Source organism: Takifugu flavidus, chromosome 5 (assembly GCF_003711565.1).
Source record: "Takifugu flavidus isolate HTHZ2018 chromosome 5, ASM371156v2, whole genome shotgun sequence".
NCBI classification, from domain to species: domain Eukaryota; kingdom Metazoa; phylum Chordata; class Actinopteri; order Tetraodontiformes; family Tetraodontidae; genus Takifugu; species Takifugu flavidus.
This window is the reverse complement of record NC_079524.1, coordinates 13,842,344-13,866,065: the sequence shown is the minus strand read 5'-3', so window position 1 is coordinate 13,866,065 and position 23,722 is coordinate 13,842,344. Positions and strand designations below refer to the sequence as shown.

Here is a 23,722-nt window from a genome sequence, read left to right as displayed (position 1 = left end):
ATATTATGTGTTAAATCTGATTATTATTATTATTATTATTATTATTATTATTATTATTATTAGTTACTTGACCCAGTATCAAAATTTCCTAAAAATATCATGAAAGGGCATATATGCAAAACACTTTTTCAGTACTATAGTCCAGTGGTCCCCCAACCACCGGGCCGTGGGCCGGTACCGGTCCATGGATCGATTGGTAATTAAATATTTCCGTTTTATGTATGATATGATACCAAATCAATGTTAGCTGCTGGGGTAAGAAAATGTGTGTCTCAAAAAGAGCAAAAGGGATTGTGTGTGTGTGTGTGTGTGTGGTGTGTGTGTGTGTGTGTGTGTGTGTGTGTGTGTGTGCAAATACGCACGTGTGTGTGTCATGGCAGTTTTGCACAGCTTCCAGGGGCTATTTTTGCAGTCAAAACTCTCCTCTAAAACAGTAGCGGCTCCCTGTAGTCGTGTATAGCTGATACCGTTTGTAAATATGTCATTTGTACCATCATATAACTGAGGGTGAACATGAAACTAGACCAATTGTTAAAAGTGTCAATGTATTTAAAGAAAAGGAGTGTCATAGCAAGATGAACAGATGTTCTTTTATTCAACACAAATGTCTTTCAGAACCAGAACACATTCATAGGTTCTAACCAGCCAGAATGTGTTTGACAAACTCAGTGTAATTGATGTGTCCATTGGAATCTTCCTGACCCACCATCAACCGATCCACCTCATCCTCCGTCATTTTCTCTCCCAGAGTAGAGAGGACATGGCGGAGCTCTGCCCCCATCACGGTTCCATTGCCTTCCTTATCAAAGACCCTCAGACCCTCCACAAAGTCCTCAAAGCTTCCCTGCTCTTTGGATCGGGCTACGTGTTGTAGCATGGGTAAGAAGGTGTCGAAGTCTAACAGCTTGATGTGGAGCTCCTCCACTTTTGGCCTGCCCAACAGCTTCAAGACCTCCTCATTGGTAGGGTTATGTCCGAGCGCTCGCATCACATCACCACACTGAGCAAACGTGATTTTCAGCTCACCCGTTGGTGTCTCATCAAACAACGTAAAAGCATCCCTGAATTCTTCGATCTGATCTGCAGTGAAGTCCACCACAATGTCCTTCAGGTTTATCTCAGGAGGCTTTGCATCTGTTTCTAAAGATTTAGGAGGAGGAGCAGAGTCCTCTTTCTTTACCTCTGTCTTCTTCACTTCCATCTTTTTTGCTTCAACTTTCTTAGGAGCCATTTTAAAGTGAAGATGGATGTAGTTGGACATGCACAACTCTTATATACCTGATTTGGGAGGGGCCAGAAAGGGAAACAGAGATGAGAGAGAGGATGACCAAAGATGGAAGAAAACTGGATTAGAAACACTCAAGATAAGATTTAGTAATCGGGGAGAACCCAAATACCTGAGTGTCAGACAAGTACATAGAAGCTAACCCACAGATTGGTCAGGTTAAATCCAATTCACAGTTTAACAGGAATGCTAGTTTAAGGCCTTTTTCTTTAAGTACTCTGATTATTACCGCTGTACCAATACCACAAAACTAGAAATAACTAATGTGTGAGAAGAGTAAAAAAAAAAAACAGTAAAATGTTTGCAGCATGTCTGTCCTGCTGGACCTTTGTTACTGCTTTCAGCTTTGATGTTTTATGGAATTTAAATATTTTATTATTAAGCACAGGTGTTGGTAGATAGTTGTGCAGCTGCAGCCACACTGACATCGATCTGAGTGTTTTTATCTATATGGCTGTCACACACACTTTCATCAACATTCCTGCAGTGAGGAGGGTGCCGATTTTCCATGGTGCTGTGTCTTTAAATAGCAGTGCTGATATCATCCTGGTGAGCTTTGGAATTCATATAAGAATCATTTATGGCACTGCATTTATACATGTTTTATTACACAAATCACTTCTCACAGATCTGAAGAAGCCTCTTGATTGAATTCTAGTTTAATTATCTTAAACCAAGATTTATTTTTCAAGATTTTTCTTTCACCTGGATCACTTTTCTGCTTCATAATAACTGCAGTAGTATTTTTAAATGTCAGTCTTATTTTACATTTGATACAGTTGGGGAAATTGTGACTGCACACTGCTGTATCAGAGTAGCAGGATATTGTCTAATAAATAAAAAAGAAGGAGGTTTTTGTGAGTAAGCTGGAACGATCTCCAATAGAAAATTGCTTTTAATTTCATCTTTTACATTTTCAAAAGTACAGAAAAGGGAAAGGGCACAGAGCAGAAGATTGGACACTATGCCGTTAGTACTCCCTTTGGCCAGTATCGCAGCTTGTAAAGGGTAATTACAAAACCTTGAACTTGCACCTCTTAAGGTGGTCCATGCAGGATTCTGTGGTGTGGTGAGGATCTTCATCCGTCTGTACAAGCCATCCACTTCTCATCTTCAGATTTTTTTTCACATACTCTCAAAATTACCTCCATAATTTTTTGGAATTTCTTTTAACCCATTCTTCCCTTTTAAGAATGCGGTCCTCAATTAAATGGATATTTGAGGACTTTCATTCTGGATGTAGAACTCATCATAGTACAGAAAAACCTGAAAGACCACTAATGACCTTACAGCATCAAATAAAGTACTGATATCTGTTCATGTTCTGTTGGACCTCAGTGCTGCTTTTGATTCAGTTGACCATCACAGTCTTTTACCAAGAATGGAAAAAGATTTGGTATAAAAAGGGTTTGCCTTGAGCTGGCTTATATTAACAATGAATATTCTGCTCCCACTAAAGTTTACCATGGAGTGCCACAAGGTTCAGTAGTTGATCCCATCCTATTTATCATATAGATACTCCCTTTCAGTCGTATAATCAGGAAGTATTCGATAAAATGAGACTTCTCTGTAAAAGTGAGGAACAGAGAAGTAAGGTCATGGAGTTAAAGAAGATATCCAAATAGAAAATCAGAAAAATGGATAATACAAAGAACCTAAAGTATGTGGAGTAGTGTATGAAATACTGATGAAGACCAACAAAAATTAAAGGATAACATCAGAGGAGGGAAACATCAGAGGAGGAAATGTCTCACGTAGTAGACATTTGAAAACTTGGAAATGGTGACAAGGTGGATCATCTATGAAAGTGATAGAATCAACTGATTTTATGATCCCCAAATCACAATCACAATTGGATTCATAAAATATAATGTGAGATTATAGGGTATATCATGTTATACCACCATGTTACAAATGCCAGAAATTTGTTAACATTGCAGCTTATTGTAAAAGGAAGCAGAGCTGTGGAAGCTATAGAGGTGAGCATGAGGAAAGCAGATGTGATCTGGCAGCTGATGTGAAATACTCAAACTGTGGAAAACCACATATTATCTCCAAAGAATGTGAAACAAGAGAACAAGCAACAAAAAATATAGCAAATGAAAGTAGTGAATAGTACCGTATTTTCACAACCATAAGGCGCACCATATTATAGGGCGCACCTTCAATTAACGACCTATTTTAGAACTATTTTCATACACAGGGCGCACCGTGTTATAAGGCGCATAGCATAGAAACCACGTAGTGCCTGTGGTTTCATGACGCATTCACTAGATCGAGCTGCGCTAAAAGGAATGTCAATAAAACAGTCAGATAAGTCAGTCAAACTTTATTAATAGAATACAAACCGGCGTTCTCACAACTCCATTCACTCCTAAAATGAATAAACAGCTGTTTTATTATTTTTCCCGAGTGACGTAGTGTTTTCGCGTAACACAGTTCGTTTAATAACAGCGAGTTATAACAGGCAGTGCAACATTTTTATCACAAGTGGATAGTGGAGTTTAATAAATCTTCGATTAGTGCAACATTTTTATCACGTAGTACCGTTGCGGTAAGTCAAACGTTAGTGCAAACACAATATACGGTAACTCGAACTCTCGAAGTAGTGCAAAGCAATAGCAATAGCAATATAACAATAGCAATATAACAACGTTGTTCAAACGGTAATGTCCATATTCACAGTATGACCAGCCTTGTTAAGTTGTTAACACACAAAAGAAACACGTAAAGCTCACTTTATCAGTTCATTCCTCATCCAGGAATCCCTCGAATTCTTCTTCTTCGGTGTCCGAATTGAACAGCTGTGCGAATACGGCGTCCAACATGGCCGGCTCCGTCTCGTCAAAGTCGCCATCAGGGTTAGTGTCACTGGTGTTGTCTGGCATTTCAGTGACAATCCCTGCCTTCCTGAAAGCTCGGACCACGGTCGAGACTGATATATCAGCCCAGGCATTTATGATCCACTGGCAGATAGTGGCGTATGCTGCTTGGCGCTGTTTCCCCCATCTTGGTGAACATGTGTTCGCCTTCTGTCATCCACCGCTCCCACGCAGTTGGCAGTCTAGCTTTGAATGCCCTGTTGACACCAATATCTAGCGGCTGGAGTTCCTTTGTTAATCCACTTCTTGCTTTGTTTCCTCGGAAGCTCCGTTGAGTCTTCTTTACCTGGCACAGGTCGTCTTGTTGCTTCCTCCACTTCCGCACCATTGATTCGTTCACGTTAAATTCTCTTGCCGCTGCTCTATTTCCATGTTCAACTGCATGACTGATAGCCTTCAGTTTGAACTCTGCGTCGTAAGCGTGTCTCTTGCAAGGAGCCATTTTGGGGTCTTTACAGACAGCAATGGTTTGGGACTGAACTAGAATTCCTATTTATCGCTCTTACTGCTGTTACTTTGGCCACGCCTACTGACTACGGTAGCCGCGATTAACCAATATTACCGTAATCCATACAAAAGGCGCACCGGGTTAAAAGGCGCACCGTCGATTTTTTAGAAAATTCTAGGCTTTTAGGTGCGCCTTATAGTCGTGAAAATACGGTATATCATATTAGACGCAGTTAAAAAAGGTACTTTAAAATGTTGGTTCCTCAGAAGAATAAATCCTAAAATGCAATTCAAGATTCAAGATTCAAGATGTACTTTATTCATCCCCGCAGGGAAACTGAATTGTAGTAGCAGCCTAATGTGGATTAATATAACTGTAGACTAGGTTTTGTATTTACAAAGTATAGAAACAGAATAAATAAATACAAATAAGATTTGAACGTTATAAGCATATATACAGCACATATACAGTATATACAGTATATATATATATATATATATATATATATATATATATATATATATATATATATATATATATATATATATACATACAGCATATATATATATATATATAATAAGCATTATAAGCATTATAAGCATATTGTGACGACCCTGGCTGTGTGTTCTCTGCCTGCCTCTCTGTTGTCTCCTCCCTTCTGCAGGCAGTGGGTGCTGCTAAGTGGCGATCCAGCTCACCTGGACTGATCAGCTGTGAGGGCTATAAATGCTCCACAGTCTGGGCAGTCACTCTCTTGCTTGGCTCCCTCCAGGTCTGCTTGGGTGTTCTGTTTTGGTTTGTTGTTTTGTATTATCCATCAATAAATTCCCTTTGTTCTAAAATCCATCCTGTGTGTTCTCCCTACTTTGTCTGAGCCCTGAGCTGGTTCATGACAATATATACATAAATATAGAATAAAATTACAACATAAACATTACACAATTATTGTTGAGTAGGTTTGGGTGAATTATAGAGTTTAATGGCGGACGGCAGGAAGGACTTCCTGTACCATTCCTTAGAGCAGCGAGGCTGCAGGAGTCTGTTGCTGAAGCTGCTTCTCAGTTTGTCCACTGTGTTATGGACGGGTGGGAGGGATTTTCCATGATTGTCCGCAATCTCAACACCATCCTGTCCCTCACCACCTCATCCAAGTTTGCAAGATTACAGCCAACAACAGACCCTGCCTTTTTGATGAGTTTGTTGAGTCTGTTGGCATCCTTTGCTTTAATGCCTGCTTCCCAGCACACTACAGCAAAGAAGATGGTGCTAGCCATGACAGACTGATAGAACATGTGGAGCATCCTGCTGCAAACACTGAAGGACCTGAGGAAATAGAGTCTGCTCATGGCCTTCTTGTAAACAACGTCAGTGTTTGTGGACCACTCCAGTTTATTGTCCAGCTGAACACCCAGGAACCTGTAAGATGGGACTATTTCCACTTCTTTCCCACTAATGCAGACTGGGGAGGGTGGGGACTTGCTTTTAATGAAATCCACCACCATCTCCTTCATCCTGGTCAAATTGAGCTGCAGAAGATTCTCCCTGCTCCACCTAACAAAACTCCCCACAAGGTCCCTGTATTCATCCTCTTGTCTATTCTCCACACATCCGACTATGACTGTGTCATCTGAGTACTTCTGGAGGTGACATGTCTCAGAGTGGTACTGGAAGTCAGCTCTGTAGGTGGTGAACAGAAAGGGGGAGAGCACAGTTCCTTGGGGACCTCCTGTGTTGCGCATCAGGGGGTCGGACACACAGCTCCGCAGTCTCACAAACTGTGGTCGACTTGTCAGGTAGTCCTCGATTCAAGAAACAAGGGGAGCATCCATCTGCATGTTCTCCAACTTAGCCCTCAGCAGTCTTGGCTGGATGGTGTTGAAGGCAGAAGAGAAGTCAAAGAACATGACTCACACTGTGGTGTTTAGTCTGTCCAAGGAGGAGTAAGCCCTCTGTAGCAAGTATATCACTGTGTCATCAACCCCCACCTTGGGCTGATAGGCAAACTGCAGAGGGTCTCGAAAGGGGCTCACCAGAGGTCTGAGGTGTGTCAGCACCAGCCGCTCTATGACATTCATAATGTGGGAGGTCAGTGCTATTGGCCTGTAGTCACTCGGTGCCACAGGATGGGTCTTCTTCTGCACCGGGACCAGGCAGGATGTCTTCCAAAGCACTGGGATCCTCTGAAGATGAAGGCTCTGGTTGAACAGGTGCTGCAGTATTCCACACAACTGCCTGGAGCAGTTCTTCAGCACTCGTGGACTGATGCCGTCTGGTCCGGCAGCCTTTCTCTGGTTGAGCCTCTCCAGCTCTCTCCTCACCTGGCTAGACGTGAAGGATAGTCCTGTCGGGGGGATGGGTGACATGTTGGTATCTATGTAGGGTGTCAGCAGGGGTGAGGGGGGATAAGTTGGCAGAGGTGTTAGGGGCTCTGGGAGGTGTGAAGGGGACCCATTGTTATCCAGAGGAATATCGGGACAGCTGGTGGAGGGGGAGCTAGAATCAAACCTGTTGAAAAACTGGTTCAACTCATTAGCTTGGTCCATGTTCCCATCAGCTGAGCGTATTCCTTTCTTCTGGAAGCCAGTGATCGTCCTCATCCCACTCCAAACATCCCTGGTCTGGTTCCTCTTGTTGGATCGCAATACCTCTCATCTGTAGCTGCTAATCCGCGTGTTCTTTGAATGAAGACTTAAAGAAGAAAAATGCCAATTTCAAAATGTATTTAACAATAGAACCAATTCGAGATACAAATATTACAGAGCTCCGGGCCAGTTCATAACCCTACAATAACAGAGTCAATTGCCAAGGCATGAAGTCTGACAACCTAACTATCCCTTGGCCCAGTCTTTTATAGAAACACACATGCAAATTCTCAATGTTCATGCAATCCAATCCAGTTCCTCTGCTGGGATGACCTCGTCCTCTTTTTCCCGTCTCCTTTGGTGTTGATACAGTCCTTCTTCTCCATTATCTTCCCAGGTGGCCAGATCAAAGTTCCCATTCTTCATGCAAATAAGATCATCAACCCCACCATGATGTCCCGTTTATAATGGGTGTTTAACACCCCCTACCTGACTGACTCCTGAGATTACAATGGAACAACAACAATCCTGTGAAAGGAATGTCTCTAATCTTTGTTACATTTGCTAATGGGTCTACCATGCCTAACTTCTAAGAGAAGACAGGAACATATGGCAAAACACATACTACAAGATAAAGACAATTCTCATCACTCTCCAGTCTCTCTTCCAGCTTCTTCCTATAGGCGTCCTTGCTCTCCTTCAGACTGCGTTTCAGTTCCTTCTGTACTCTCCTGAGCTCAGCTGGGTCCCCAGCAGTGAAGGCCCTCTTCTTCTTGTTCAAAAGGGCCTTCAGGTCACTTGTCACCCATGGTTTGTTGTTTAGGTAACAGCGTACCTTCTTGGTGAGGACAGAGTTCTCAGTGCAGAACTTGATGTAGTCAGAAACATAGTCTGTCAGTCCATCCAGGTCCTCACCAAACTAAAATCATTCCATAACAGATAGCATTCTGTAGCAGATAAATAGGCTTTATAGGAAGTGGACCATGATGCAACTGCTGTCATGGTCATTATGCAATAAAATGCAAGATAGGAAATATTAAAATAATAATAATTCTGCTGAATGCTGGGTCTTAATTAAGACAGACTGGAATGTTTGCACATCTAACTGAAAAAATTGTCAAATAAACCTAAATGAAGATGTGGAAATATGACATGATCATTTTAGTAGTAGATCATTAAGTAACAAAAAGTTAGTGCCATGGTGGACAGCAGCAGACACCCCAGAATCTCAAAGAAGTTCTCTGATATTTTTCTGCCATTTCTGACATTGAGAACTGAGGAAAGAACTGAAGAAACTGAGGAAAGGCCCTGAAAACGCATGGCTGTCATCTGGGGCTTCTTGTTATGATCTTGTGTTTGGGTTGCTTTCTGTGTTTTTTTGTGTGTGTGTTTGCTCTGTGCTTTTCCTAGGGGGACATAGTTGATTCTCTCTTCTGGTTCTTGCTGGCAACCTTCACGCCGGTAGCTGATCAGGTTGATTGACTGCCTTTTTGATCAGCTGAGACCAACTTACCAGTGTAAGATTATTCATCCTTGCCAGTGGTAACTTGAGTGTTCGAAAGACCGAAGCTGTGCTATTTTTTTTAGAAACTAACTTCTCTGTGTTTTCACTCTTCTTCCAAGTTCACCACATCTCCCTATGGAAGAGCATCTTTTTTTTTTTTTTTGTTAACTTCACTCAACAGTCCTCAGCGCTCCTTCGAGTCACGTCTGCACTGTATATGTACCAATGACCAGGTTTGTCTTAACTATCCACATCCTCTCCAACTGAACTATTGATCCTAGTATCTATCCAGTGTCTCATGTCATTGGAGACTGCCACATTTTCTTGCTATCCCCTCTTTGTCAGTCTGCATCTGGAAGTCTCAAGAAAACCAGTTGTTCTCTTCTATCTGTGGAGGTGTGTCCCACTTTGACCTCAGAGTCTCCACTTCAAACTTGGTGCAGATATTCCCATACATCATGCTGGCTACTTTACCTGCAACCATCTGACACCCTGCTACTATGCACTAGATTGTCTCAAGGCTTTCTTTGCATAGCCTGCAGCTTGGATCTTGCCTGGTTAGGTAGATCCTGACTTATATCACTCTTGTGCTCAGAGCCTGAGCTTCCCATGGTATACACAAAGAACAAGATTTTTTCCTTTTTAGGTTCTGGTTTTATTAAACGTTTTTTTACAAGACATTTTTCATGTGAACAGGCCAAACTTCTTGCTTTACTATTACCTATATTGACAAGTTGGCATTACATTTATGGTCCAGATCAGTGGAGCTGAATCAACAAGAAACTTGGTTTTGTGAATTAGAGCTAAGTCTGTGCTTCCATGTTCAAAGAAAAACAATTTTTAAAAAGTTAGTCTCCAGATACATGAAATTACATTTTCCACAATGTATCAGCATACATGACACAATATTACATGTGAATAGATAACTACAGCTGGTACCCAGACAAACAATGCTTTAAAGAAAAAAAACACATCACAGTTCTCTAACTGGTTAATTTGTGGGTTGCTTGCACATCCTGTTTGGCCAGTTTAAACATACAGTAGAGCCGAGACTTAAGAAAAGGTGGATAGCTGTCAGTCTCCAGAGCAAAAATCTGATGTTGGGCCAAGTGGAAGGAGGCAGGGTTTACACCAAGATGCAAGCTTTGATTGGTTGATTTTCTTACCAATGAATCCATATTGACCTGTAGGCAGAATTGGCAGGACCCGAAAGCAGGCAACAGGCAGTGGCGGATGGTTTCCGAGAAAAGCCTTTATTGAAGGTTACAAGAGATGTTTAATCCAAAAGAGGCGTAGAGACCTTGACAAAGTTCAAAACTAGTCCACGAAGGAAACCTCACAACAATAATCCAAAAACGAGAAGTCAGGGTTTCGCTAGGGAAGAAAACACGCCAACGCTGGCAAAACGTGTGTTCAGTCCATAAATAGGCAGCTAAATTACCAACAGGCTGCAGGTGCGTCAGCCCACAGTACCAGCTGCGGCTGGAGCATGGTTCCACCACGCCCCCTGCCGGGAGAAACCCACAACGGAGCTCCCAGAAGCTGGGAACCTAACATTACCCCTCCCTCAACAGGCACCTCCGGGCATCCTTCCAGGCTTGTCTGGGTGGGCGCGGTAGAAGTCGCAGAGGAGGCTGTTGTCCAGGATGAACCGGTGGGGAACCCACGATCGCTCCTCCGGACCATACCCAGTCAACCAGGAACTGGAAGCCACGACCTCATTGTGGACGTCCAGGATGCTCCTGACCATATAGGCAGGGCCTCCATCCACAATGTGGGGAGGGGGTGGAGGTTCGGACGGGGGAACCAGATCCGACTCCGCGACTGGCTTCACCTTGGAAACATGGAAGGTGGGGTGTATTTTAAACGCCGGAAGAAGCTTCAGGTGGATGGCTGCGGGGTTTACCATCTGCTCCACCTAGAAGGGCCCCACACATCGGGGGCATTGGTGAGTCCGAAGGGCATCATGAGGTATTCGAAATGACCCAACAGGGTGTTGAATGCTGTCTTCCACTCGTCCCCCTCTCAAATCCGCACTAGTTGGTATGCGCTGCGAAAGTCCAGTTTGGAAAAAACCTGGGCCCGGTGGAGAGGGGCGAAGGCTGTGTCGAGGAGGTGCAGCGGATACTTGTTCTTAATTGTAATCTCATTCAAATGACCGATAGTCGATGCAGGGGCGCAGAGTTTCATCTTTCTTTGACACATGGAAGGTGGGGTGTATTTTAAACGCCGGAGGAAGCTTCAGGTGGACGGCTGCGGGGTTTACCATCTGCTCCACCTCAAAGGGCCCCACAAAGCGAGGAGCCAGCTTCCGGGACTCAACCTGGAGTGGGAGGTCCTTAGTGGAAAACCAGGAAGCTTCAGGTGGACGGCTGCGGGGTTTACCATCTGCTCCACCTCAAAGGGCCCCACAAAGCGAGAAGCCAGCTTCCGGGACCTGGTTGATAGGAGGGAGCTGGCATCCGGTGTCGATTGGCCTGTAGTTGTGAACGACGAGAGGTCCGCAGGAGTGTTGCGCGGACCTGCCTCCACACCACACAAGGTACTGCAACTTCTTCCTCCTGGACCTCAAATTACGGAGGTTGGTAGCCCAGGGAAGCCATGAAGGGGGACAGACCAGTGGAAGCAGAGATCAAGGAATTGTGGGCGTACTCCACCCACGGCAGGTAGGTGCTCCAGGAGGATGGGTTTTGAGCCGCCACACACCTCAGGGTGTCCTCCAGGCTCTGGTTTGTTCTTTCTGTCTGCCTGTTGGCCTGTGGGTAGTACCCCGACGTAAGGCTGACCGAAGCTCCCAGTGCCAAACAGAAAGCCCTCCACACTTGCGAGCAAAACTGTGGGCCACGATTGGACACAATGTCTTTAGGAAACCCGTGGAAACGGAAAACGTGCTGGACCAGGAGCTCTCCAGTCTCTGCTGCTGACGGTAGCTTGGGTAGGGGAATGAAGTGGGCCAACTTAGAGAAACGATCGACCACGGTGAGAACGACCTGATGACCCTCGGAAGGTGGGAGGCCTGTGGTAAAGTCCACTGTGATATGCGACCACAGCCGCCGAGGAATTCCCAGGGGCTGGAGGAGTCCTGCCGGCGGCTGATGGGATGCTTTTCCCCTGGCACACACGGGGCAGGCAGCTATGTATTCCTTGGTGTCCCGGGCCATGGAGGGCCACCAGAATCGCTGCTGGAGGAACTGTAACGAGCAGCTGATTCCTGGGTGGCAGGTCAATCTCGAAGTGTGGGCCCAGTGCAGCACCTCCGAACGCATCGCCTCCGGGACGAACAGCCGGTTTGGTGGGCCTCCACCCGGATTCGGGGCTGATTGCTGGGCCTCGCGGACTCTCTCCTCCACCTGCCAGGATGCAGCCCCTAGGATGCAGGAGAGGGGTAATATGGGGTCCGGGTTTGTCTCCCCTGGCTCGGAGGCTAACTGGTGGGACAGGGCATCGGGCTTCAGCTTACGCGAGCCAGTACGGTAAGTTAGCGTGAACTGAAACCTCCCTAGGAACAGAGCCCACCGAGCCTGCCGGGAGTTGAGCCTTTTGGTGTTCCGGAGGTATGTGAGGTTCTTGTGGTCCGTCCATACGATAAACGGTTGAATGGCACCCTCCAGCCAGTGCCTCCACTCCTGGAGTGCCAGGACCACGGCCAGGAGCTCCTTGTTTCCCACATCATAATTCCGCTCCGCGGATGAAAGCCGGTGACTAAAAAAAGCGCACGGATGGAGCTTCTGGTCCTCTCCGCTCCTTTGTGACAGGACAGCCCCGACTCCCACATCTGAAGCATCCACCTCTACCACGAACTGCCAACTGAGGTCGGGGTGAGTGAGGATGGGCGACGACAAGAACAGGCCCTTCAGCCTGTTGAATGCAGCTTTGTCTTAGGGAGTCCAGCGCAAGCTCAGTAAGGTGGAAGTAAGTCTGGTAAGCAGGGCAGCCACCTTGATGTAGTCGCGGATGAAGCGGCGGTAGAAGTTGGTAAAGCCCAGGAACTGTTGCAGCTGTCTACGGGAAGAAGGAGTTGGCCACTCCATGACCGCCTTCACCTTGGCTGGGTTTTGGCGAAAGCTGTCCCCATGCCACCACGAACCCCAGGAAAGAGATGGAGGAGGTGTGGAACTCGCATTTCTCTGCCTTAACGAAAAGCCGGTTCTCCAGGAGCCTTTGGAGAATGAGCCGGACATGCTGGACGTGCTCCTCCTCAGACTCGGAAAAGACCAATATCGTCCAGGTAAACAAAAATGAACTTATTCAGCATGTCCCGGAGCACGTCATTGATAAGGACCTGAAACACATCGGGGGCGTTGGTGAGTCCGAAGAGCATCATGAGGTATTCGAAATGACCCAACAGGGTGTTGAATGCTGTCTTCCACTCGTCCCCCTCTCAAATCCGCACTAGGTGGTATGCGCTGTGAAAGTCCAGTTTGGAAAAAACCTGGGCCCAGTGGAGAGGGGTGAAGGCTGCGTCGAGGAGGGGCAGTGGATACTTGTTCTTAATTGTAATCTCATTCAAGGACTGATAGTCGATGCAGGGGCACAGAGTTTCATCTTTCTTTCATACGAAAAAGAATCCGGCCCCAACTAGAGAGGAGGAGGGCCGAATCAGGCCAGACACCAGGGACTCCCCAATATTGTCTCCAAGTTCCCAGGCTCCTCCCTCCCGGCTAACTCATCTTTCAGGTCTTCGGAGAGCCCCCGAGTGAATACTCCCCGAAGCACCATGTCATTCCAGCCGCTTCGGGCAGCGAGGATGCGGAAATGAATCGAGTAGTCCGCGACGGAGCTGGTACCCTGGCGCAGGGACAGGATCTGAGAGGCCGCCTCGCTGCTCTGGACGGGGTGGTCGAACACACGTCTTAATTCCGCCGTGAAAGCAGAAAAACTGGAGGACACGGAGGTCTGGTTCTCCAGTACGGCCATGGCCCATTGCACCGCTCTCCCGGAGAGAAGATTAACGACGAAGGCAATCCCTGCCCTGTCACTGGGGTATGTGAGGGGCTGGAGATCAAAAACGAGCGAGCACTGGAGCAAGAAGCTGGCACACACACCCGCCTCACCGTAATACTGCTCCGGGATGGGTACGTGGGGCTCCCGCAGTGCGGCGGAAACCAGCTGTGGAGCGACTCTCGGCACCTCCGTGGGTGGCGGAGACGGAACCTGCTCCGCCCGTCCCGCAGAGAGCAGGTCCGTCACACTGACATTGAGGGTCTGGAGTGAGGTCCAAATGTCCGTGAGGAGCTGGTCGTGTTGGCCCAGCAACCTCCCCTGAGCCTTCAAAGTGCGGCACACTGCGTCCTGGTCTGCCGGGTCCATAATGGTTGGTGTGTGATGTTACGGTCGGAAAGCAGGCAACACGCAGTGGCGGATGGTTTCCGAGAAAAGCCTTTATTGAAGGTTACAAGAGATGTTTAATCCATAAGAGGCGTAGAGACCTTGACAACGTTCAAAACTAGTCCACGAACGAAAACTCACAACAATAATCCAAAAACAAGAAGTCAGGGTTTCGCTAGGGAAGAAAACACGCCAACGCTGGCAAAATGTGAGTTCAGTCCATAAATAGGCGGCTAGATTACCAATAGGCTGCAGGTGCGTCAGCCCACGGTACCAGCTGCGGCTGGAGCATGGTTCCACCACGCCCCCAGCAGGGAGAAACCCACAACGGAGCTCCCGGAAGCTGGGGACCTAACAGTATATGTGGCATGAACCTGCCAGAGGCGCCACTCACCAGAGGTGATAACAGCAAAGAAGGGAGGTGGCGACGGATGACCAGACAGGAAGGTTCAGAGGCAATAAATGATTGTGCAGACTGAATATTGATGACTTTCCTCCTTTTTCACAGTTTAGTGAGCTGTACACTGATTAAGAGATTTTTTTAGGTAACAAAAGTGTAACAATGCGTGAAGGGTAACAAATGCTGAGAAGCCGACAGTGTTATGGTGGTAGGAAGGCCAGGACATCTTCAGAGCACTGTTGAGGTACCCTTGAGCAGAAGACTGAACCCAAACTGCTCATATGCTTTAATGAGCTGGCAACTCAGAGGTTTATCCTGCCTTCACCCATATGCAGTTGTGACAGGCTCCAGCATGTTGTTGCCCCCAAAAGGAAAATAGCAGTCAAAAAAAATCTAAAAAGCAAGAGAAAAAAACACGTAAAAAAAATGCATATTTTTGGATACGCTACAGAATACACTAGAGCAGGTTAGAGTGGAAACCATGGTTTACAGTGAAGAGGGATGTCCCATGACTTGTAAAGTTGACTGTCATGGAGGACAGATGTCTGCTTTGTTAAAAAAAAAATACCTACAAACAATGAGTAAAGGGTCTTACACTGATTCATCAGCAAATCTTCCAGGCTCTCTGCTCAGCTCAGCATCTCCTTTAGAGAGGGCCTGGAAAAAATCAAGTGCACATTTGAAATAATAATCACGAATCAGTTGAAATAATCTGGATGCTTTAAAACCAGTAGCTGATTGAGGGGGGTGATTGAGGGGTGATTAAGGTTCTAGTAGAAGATAAACTTCAGCGAGAGAGTGCCATAATCCTAAAAAAAAGACTCCGGATACACATTTCAATATACTCATTATCATCACCACTCAATATCATCACCCACCTTTAGGGCTAATTGACACCCACTCCTCAGTGGCTCATCCTTTATCATTTTTCTCCTCATCTTCTTCTTTCATGAAGTAGTGGGTGGAGCCTGATTGAATATCATGCCTTTTAACACTTCCCACATTTTCTAAGGTTTCAGAAGCACTCACCCCCTCCCCCTGTTGACGTTCTTCTACAACTTCCTCCATTCCTCTTCTTTCTTTCCAAACTCGATGTTTCTCTGTAGGACAGGAGACTGGGGGTGGTGGAGGGACCTGATAAGAGTTAGATAAAAGGAGAGAAAACAGAGGAGTTGTGGTTGATGGAAAAAGAGAGATAAGGGAGGAAGATCTGAATGGTGCACATATGGCAGATGAGGGGATTATTAAGGAAGGATCCATGGAGGAAGAGGTAGTGCAATGATAGGGAAGGTGAGACTCATGGGCAGAAAGGAGGTCAAAGTCTGTGGGCTGGTGGAAAGGTGGGAGTGGGATGGAGGGGTGGTAGAAAATGGTGTCATCACTATCACCATGGCCATTTGGGTCTCTGCTTCAATGAACATCAATTTTTTATTTTCATTTTATATCATACTTAAATGCATTAAAATACTGTCAACTTATTTAGTTTAGTTAATAGTGTTAAGTCTCAGTTGTCTCCTGGGCCCGAAAGCAGGCAAATACGCAGTGGGAAAGTGTCCAAACAAAGTCCTTATTAAAAGATCAATTTGACAGTTCTCCTGGACCACTGGGGAAGCACTCATCCAGTCTTCCAGGGCGCAGAGTGAGCTCCAGCGCGGCGCCAACATGGTCATCAGGTCCTGCACATTCTTCACTCCAGCAGGACAGCACAGAGACCACGATAGGCACAATAACTCTCCAATGCTGGCAGACAGGGGCTCCGTCCTTAAATACGTGGCTGATGGAGATGGCCAACAGGTGCGTCTGCCTGCAGCGCCATCTGTAACAAATTACTGGCGCCTCCACGCCTCCTGCAGGAAAAAGCAAGCAACACATGACCCGGAACCCTGGACCCCAACAAATAGCTGACTATTCATGAATAGTGAATTCGTGAATCCTGTCTGTTGTCTGTGTCTGACAATAAAGCGGTGTTCAGCCAAACTCCTGTGTCGCATTTGGGTTCGCATCTGGTTCGTGACACAATGAGCCAGTTTTCGAAATTCAAAAAGAAATAAAATACAAATACATTGTTTTCATGGCAAAATTTCCAATTTAAGAGCAACAGAAGTTAAAGACAATGAGGTTGAAAAACTTCAAAAAAGCAAGAGGAAAAAGCATGGATGAACACACTGACTGCAGAAGGCCACTGTTGCCTTCAGACACAACTGAAGATAGCATGATGTGCAGCTAAAATAAGTAGCAGGTCTAGCCAATGGACAGGCAGGAGCATTAATTCATCTTGTATAATCTCTAATGATTGTTTTAGTTCTTCATCAACTAAAAGAAACTTGCAACTGTTAGGAAAAGTTTTTTTTTTTTTTTCGATACCTGAGAGGAGCCACTCCACAATGTATTTAAGTCAAAATGGGAAAAAACGTAAAATTAGCAGAAGATAAGTAATTTGTAAAACAGCCTGCCACTTCAAGCTGTTGTATTTGGGGGAAATTCAGAAAAGATTCTTTATTACTCCCAAAATTAAAATTTATCCGGATCCAAAACCAGGTTGTCAATCAGTATTCAAGAGGAGTGTGGTAATAAATCTTTTTCAATATTTTTTAGATCTGCTGCAAATTTTCTTAGTATTAAGGGGAGTAAACAAAAGAAACTATCAATCATTGGCTCAAAAATGTCCATGTCTGCTTCCTTTGTGTTTTTAGTTTTTATTAATCTGTTGTTAGTCTGCTTACTTTAAAAAACAAAACAAACAAACAAACAAATCCTTCACCAGAGTCAATCTTATAGACCTGGAAAGGGAAACAACTCCAAAAGACCATTCCCCTCTAACTTAAACATGAAACCCAGAGTGGCTAGCTAAGGTACCACTACTGTACCTTTGCAGGTAGCAGGTCAGGTTGATGGAGAACCATATCTTCTGCCATCAACATGGTTCTTTCAGGAGTGCACAGATCCAGGGGCTATAAAAATGGAAGTAAACTTTTAACCCGAAAACCAGGTGGCCTTTGTAGACAATTTAAGCACTTTTTGGGGAAAACCTGGTCTGATTAGGAGAGACGGTGTCCATCCCACATGGGATGGTGCCTCTCTCATTTCTAGTAACTTGGCTAATTTTATTAGACCCAAAGTGACCTGACAAACCAGGGTCCAGACCAGGATGCAGAGTTGTAGTCTTACACACCTCTCTGCTGCTTCCATAGAACCCTCATCCACCAACAATAATATATTTACCACTATAGAGATAGTCTCTGTTCCACGGTTAAAAGTTCACCAAGCACAGAGCAGGGGAGCAGTCAATCACCATAATCTTATTAAAATTAATACCAAAGCACAAGTTGGAGAAACTAATATCACAATTAAGTGTGGACTGTTAAATATTAGATCTATTTTGTGTAAATCCCTGTTAGTGCACGACCTGATAGCGGATCATCACATTGATTTTCTTACTGAGACCTGGCTTCAGGAGGAGGAGTATGTAAGCTTAAATGAATCTACTCCTCCTACCCATCTTAATTATCATATTCCTCGTGTTACTGGTCGAGGAGGGGGAGTGGCAGCAATCTATCACTCCAAGTTATTAATTAATCCTAGACCAAAGCATGGCTCCAGTTCATTTGAAAGCCTGACTCTTGGCATCACCCATCTGAACTGAAGACAGAAAAGCCACTTTTGTTTGTAGTTGTATATCGGCCCTCTGCTTGGCCACATTCAGAGTTCCTTTCTGAGTTCTCTGATTACTTATCTGACTTGGTCCTTAGAACGGACAAAGTCATTATCATTGGAGACTTTAATATCCATGTAGACGTAAATGACAGCTTTAGAAATGGCTTCATTTCATTACTTGAGTCAGTTGGTTTCTTCCAGCAGATAAACCAACCAACTCATAGCTTCAACCACACCTTAGATCTAGTTCTGATTTATGGTGTTGCGGTAGAAGATGTGTCAGTGTTCCCTCAGAACCCACTCCTGTCAGATCATTCATTGATCACTTTTACATTTATGATTAAGGATTCTTCTATGCTCAGAGCATAGAGTCTTACTATAGCAGATGTCTTTCAGATAATGCTGTAGCTAAGTTTAAAACCTCTTAAGACCCGAGCTCTTGTTTGATATGCAATTTTTATTTCTCATTGCTATTTGGACTTATTGGAACCTGATAAGTATAAAAACTAAGCATCATCTTTTGACATGATGTAGTTTTAGAGAAAAATGATGGCCGCATATGTGTACACTCGTTTTGAATTTCCATAAAGCACAATAAAGTCAGTAATAAAATTTTTGTGTAATAGAATGAAAAACTCTGTATTTGAATCCTGAATACAGGTTAGACTGTAATGACTGCTTTTGCATGTATTAATAACACATACAAACATATTTTTGAACATGTTTTAAACATCACAGCCCAAAAAACAAAATGAAATAACATTTTTGCCCCTTTTGGACAGTCACACCTACAATATGGCTCATTAGAAACAATGCTAACTGTTGCAGATAGACGCCATATGTCTGTAACAAAATATAAAACATTCATAGTATTTAGTGCCCTTTTCTTTCGGAACATGTCCACATCTATGGGTGTAATGCTGCGTAACAGTTGCACTCAGTTTGCAAGCACAAGAACACCTTGCAGGTCACAGTGTAACAGTGAACAAAAAATCCTGTGTAACAAAAAACAAAACAAAATAACATTTTTGCCCCCTTTGGACAGTCACAGCTACGATATGGCTCATTAGAAATGCTGCAAATAGTTGCAGATAGACGTCACATGCCTGTAACAAAAAAATAAAACATTCAAAGCATTTGGCATTGGCTATGTATGCCCTTTTATATTAGGAACATGTCCACATCTATGTGTGAAATGATGCGTAACAGTTGCGCTCAGTTTGCAAGCACAAGAACACCTTGCAGGTCACACAACGCACTCGGGTTCTCCCTGTGCAGCCTGCTGCTCTGCATCGTGCTGCATTCTTCAGGCTGATCAACTCTGGGAGATGTGCATTAGTCTTCCTGCGGACAGAGACATGGGGCACTGCCATCACTGGACATTTTTTCCCTTGTGTTGAATCATCTTCTCCCTCTGACAGCTCTGGAAAGTCTGCATCATCTTCTTGACTGTGATGCTGGGCCAAGAAGGTCCTGGCCACTTCCATACGAAACTCCAGGAACTGCATGATGCTCTTCCTTGGTGCACCACACGTTGTCAGGTCTTTGTGGTAGAGTAGCCAGCTGTTGGCTAAAGCCAGATCTGTGCCAGATCTCATTGTCCACTTCTGAGTAAGAGCGCTCATGTGATAGTAACTGATCATTCTATCGATCAAATCAACTCCACCCATCTTGAGGTTGTACTCACGGACAATGCTTGGTCGTGAGACAGACACATATTATTTCTGTTTGAAAATTTATCCCATGCTGCCGAATAATGTTCCCTAAGGGAAGCATGTACAAGGTGAAAAGGATTGGTCCAAGTACAGAACCTTCTGGAACTCCATGGCTAACCCTACTGTATGAGGAGGGAACACCATGGACATGAGCAAACTGGTATCTATCAGATAAATATGATATAAACCAGTCTAGTGCTGTCCCTTTAATCCTAATCACATGTTCCACATCTTATCAAAAGCAGCACTGAGGTCCAGCAGAACCAGCATAGAGACCAGTCCATGATCTGAAGCTATGAGAAGATCATTAGTAACTTTAAGAAGTGCCATTTCTGTGCTGTGGTGAGCTCTAAAGCCTGACTGAAACATCTCAAACAGGCTGTTTCTCTGCAGGTGCTCCAGTAACTGAGTCACCGCCACCTTCTCAAGAACTTTAGAGATAAAAGGAAGGTTGGATATCGGCCTATAATTTGCTAATACGTCAGGATCCAGTGATGGTTTTTTAAGCAACAGCTTAATCACTGCCACCTTGTAGGACCTGGGTACATAACCTGTCACTAAAGAACAATTGACTGGTCCGGGATAGAACTGCCTATCACTGGTAAAACATCCTTCAACAGGTGTGTTGGGATGGGATCTAAAAGACACGTGGTGGTCTTGGATTTCTGAATTAGCGATGACGCCTCAGAAAAATATATAGGACTGAAGGAGTTTAAGGGCTCGTTGGAGAACCTGTATGTTCCCACAGTCAGCACATCTGGTGATGGTCCAGTTGTTGGGATGGCCTGGTTAGCTTTTTCTCTGATAGCTAGAACTTTATCAGTGAAGAAGCTCATGAAGTCTTCACCACTAAGGGAAGAAGGGATACGTGTGTGGCAGCATGGAGTTCATGCGCTGCCCCATCACCTTAATTGTTCGGGCAGTTGCAGCTGTGGCGTTCCCCTTAAAAGGAGACTGTTGCTGCACCTTCAGCAATAGAGTCAACCTCTGCCGGGCTAAGATTATAATGATTGATCTCTGGGGAAACACACAGTGGTCCTTAGCACAGGGATCACTTCCTTAAACTTAGCAACAGCATTATCTGAAAGACATCTGCTATAGTAAGACTTTGTTCTGAGGATAGAAGAATCCTTAATCATAAATGTAAAAGTGATCAAAGAATGGTCTGACAGGACTGGGTTCTGAGAGAGCACTGACACATGTTCTACCTCTAAGGCATAAGTCAGAACTAGATCAAGGGTGTGGTTGAAACTATGAGTTGGTTGGTTTATCTGTTGAAGGAAACCAACTGACTCAAGTAATGAAATGAAGCCATTTCTAAAGCTCTCATTTATTACATCTACATGGATGTTAAAGTCTCCAATGATAATGACTTTGTCCGTTCTAAGGACCAAGTCAGATAAGAAATCAGAGAACTCAGAAAGGAACTCTGAATGTGGCCAAGCAGGGGGCCGATATACAACTACAAACAAAAGTGGCGTTTCTGTCTTCAGTTCAGATGGGTGATGCCAAGAGTCAGGCTTTCAAATGAACTGGAGCCATGCTTTGGTCTAGGATTAATTAATAACTTGGAGTGATAGATTGCTGCCACTCCCCCTCCTCGACCAGTAACACAAGGAATATGATAGTTAACATGGGTAGAAGGAGTAGATTCGTTTAAGCTAACAAACTCCTCCTCCTGAAGTCTCAGTTCGACAAAATAAATCAATGTGATGATCCGCTATCAGGTCAGGCACTAACAGGGATTTACACAAAAGAGATCTAATATTTAACAGTCCACACTTAATTGTGATAGTAGTTTCCCCAACTTGTGCTTTGGTATTAATTTTAATATGATTATGGTGATTGACCGCTCCCCTGCTCTGTGCTTGATGAACTTTTAACCGTGGAACAGAGACTACCTCTATAGTGTTAAATATGTTATTGTTGGTGGATGAGGGTTCTATGGAAGCAGCAGAGAGGTGTGTAAGACTACAACTCTGCATCCTGGTCTGGACCCTGGTTTGTCAGGTCACTGTGGATCTAATAAAATTAGCCAAGTTACTAGAAATGAGAGAGGCACCATCCCATGTGGGATGGACACCGTCTCCCCTGATCAGACCAGGTTTTCCCCAAAAAGTGCTCCAATTGTCTACAAAGGCCACCTGGTTTTCGGGGCACTACCGTGACAGCCAGCAACGTAGCGATGACATGTGGCCAAACATTTCATTGCTGGCCAGATTGAGGAGGGGACCAGAGAATGCTACGGAGTCTGACATCATTTTTGCGTAGTTGCACACCGACTCTATGTTAATTTTGGTGACCTCCGACTGACGAAGCCGGGTGTCGTTTGCTCCGACATGAATAATAACTTTACCAAATTTAAGTTTACTTTTCGCCAGGAGCTTGAGATTGGCTTCTATGTCGCCCGCTCTGGCCCCCGGAATGCACTTAACTATGGTCGCTGGAGTCGGCTTCACGTAGCGCAAAAAAGAGTTGCCAATTACCAGGGTCGGTTTCTCAGCGGGTGTGTTGCCGAGTGGGGAAAAACGATTAGCCACGGGAAGCAGTTGGTGATGCACCATGGGCCTTTGGTTTGGGCTACACTTCCTGTGATCCGTCACCCAACCGCCCTGGCTAGCCGGCTGCTCGGCTGCTGCCAGGGGACCGCTAGCTGTAGCTACGCTAGGCAGCTCTGCAGCAGCTAGCTTCTCCTGGCTACCTGACGCAACTCCAGCTAACTCCAAGCTGCAGAACCGCATCTCAAGCTCACTAGGTCTAGCCTCCATAGCCATAAATAAACTACACTTTCTGCACCTATTCCCTTCACTAAAGGAGGCAGAGGAGTAACTAAACATTTCACACGCTGAACAGACAAAGACACCAGGTGAAACAGATGGTGAGGCCATGCTAACGCTGATAATCGCCGGAGCCCTGTGTTTGTTTAATATGGGTTATTTCTCACTGTTATCAGGTGACTAGAATGTCCCAAGTGTTCAATTTTAAGTAAAGTGAATACAACACACCGTGCACAGTGCAACCAACGAACAATTGAGAAGACAGGAAGTGACGCAATACGTTACCCAGTGACGCCTGTGTTATGAACGGTTGTGTCAGGACCCGAAAACAGGCAACACGCAGTGGAGGATGGTGTCCGAAAAGCATCTTTATTTTAAAGGGAACCAGAACAGTTCGGTCCGTGTTCACAGAGAGGCGTAGAGACCTCGACAGAGTCCAAAAACAAGCCCACGAGGAAAACTCACAAAATAGTCAAGCCACAAGAAGTCAGGGTTTCGCAATGAGGACAAAACACTCCAACGCTGGCAGACGGGAGTTTTGTCCTCAAATAGAAAGGTAGATTGCAGATAGACCACAGGTGCGTCTTCCAGCGGTACCAGCTGTGGCTGAAGAATGGCTCCACCACACCCCCTGCAGGAAGAACCCAGCCACAAAGCTTCCAGGAACCGGGAACCCAACATTATCTGTGAAAGAACAGCCCCGAGTCCCACATCTGAGGCATTCACCTCCACCACGAACTGCCAACTGTGGTCAGGGTGAGCGAGGATGGGTGACGACGAGGACAGGCTCTTCAGCCTGTTGAAAGCAGCTTCGTCTTGGGAGTCCAGCAGAAGCCCTGGAGCGTAGAGGTGAGTCTGGTGAGCAGGGCGGCCACCTTGATGCAGTCGCAGATGAAGTGGCGGTAGAAGTTGGCAAAGCCCAGGAACTGTTGCAGCTGTCTACGGGAAGAAGGAGTTGGCCACTCCATCACCGCCTTCACCTTGGTCGGATCTGGGAAAAGCTGTCTCCGCGCCACCACAAACCCCAGGAAGGAGATGGAGGAGGTATGGAACTCGCACTTCTCAGCCTTAACAAAAAGCCGGTTCTCCAGGAGCCGTTGGAGAACGAGCCGGACATGCTGGACGTGCTCCTCCTCCGACTTGGAAA

General features: G+C 45.3%; 1 protein-coding gene across 1 annotated transcript; it reads right to left on the bottom strand.

The window, feature by feature from the left end:
• Positions 1 to 570: 570 nt before the first annotated feature.
• On the bottom strand, positions 571 to 1,252 carry LOC130526525 (myosin light polypeptide 6-like). The gene has a single exon (XM_057034294.1). The coding sequence runs from the start codon at positions 1,229 to 1,231 to the stop codon at positions 638 to 640; it is 594 nt and encodes a 197-aa protein (XP_056890274.1). The 5' UTR covers positions 1,232 to 1,252; the 3' UTR covers positions 571 to 637.
• Positions 1,253 to 23,722: the final 22,470 nt, after the last annotated feature.

What these genes read in the sequence shown, in the direction of transcription:
- LOC130526525 (XM_057034294.1), bottom strand. Translation starts at nt 1,231, where the DNA reads ATGGCTCCTAAGAAAGTTGAAGCAAAAAAGATGGAAGTGAAGAAGACA.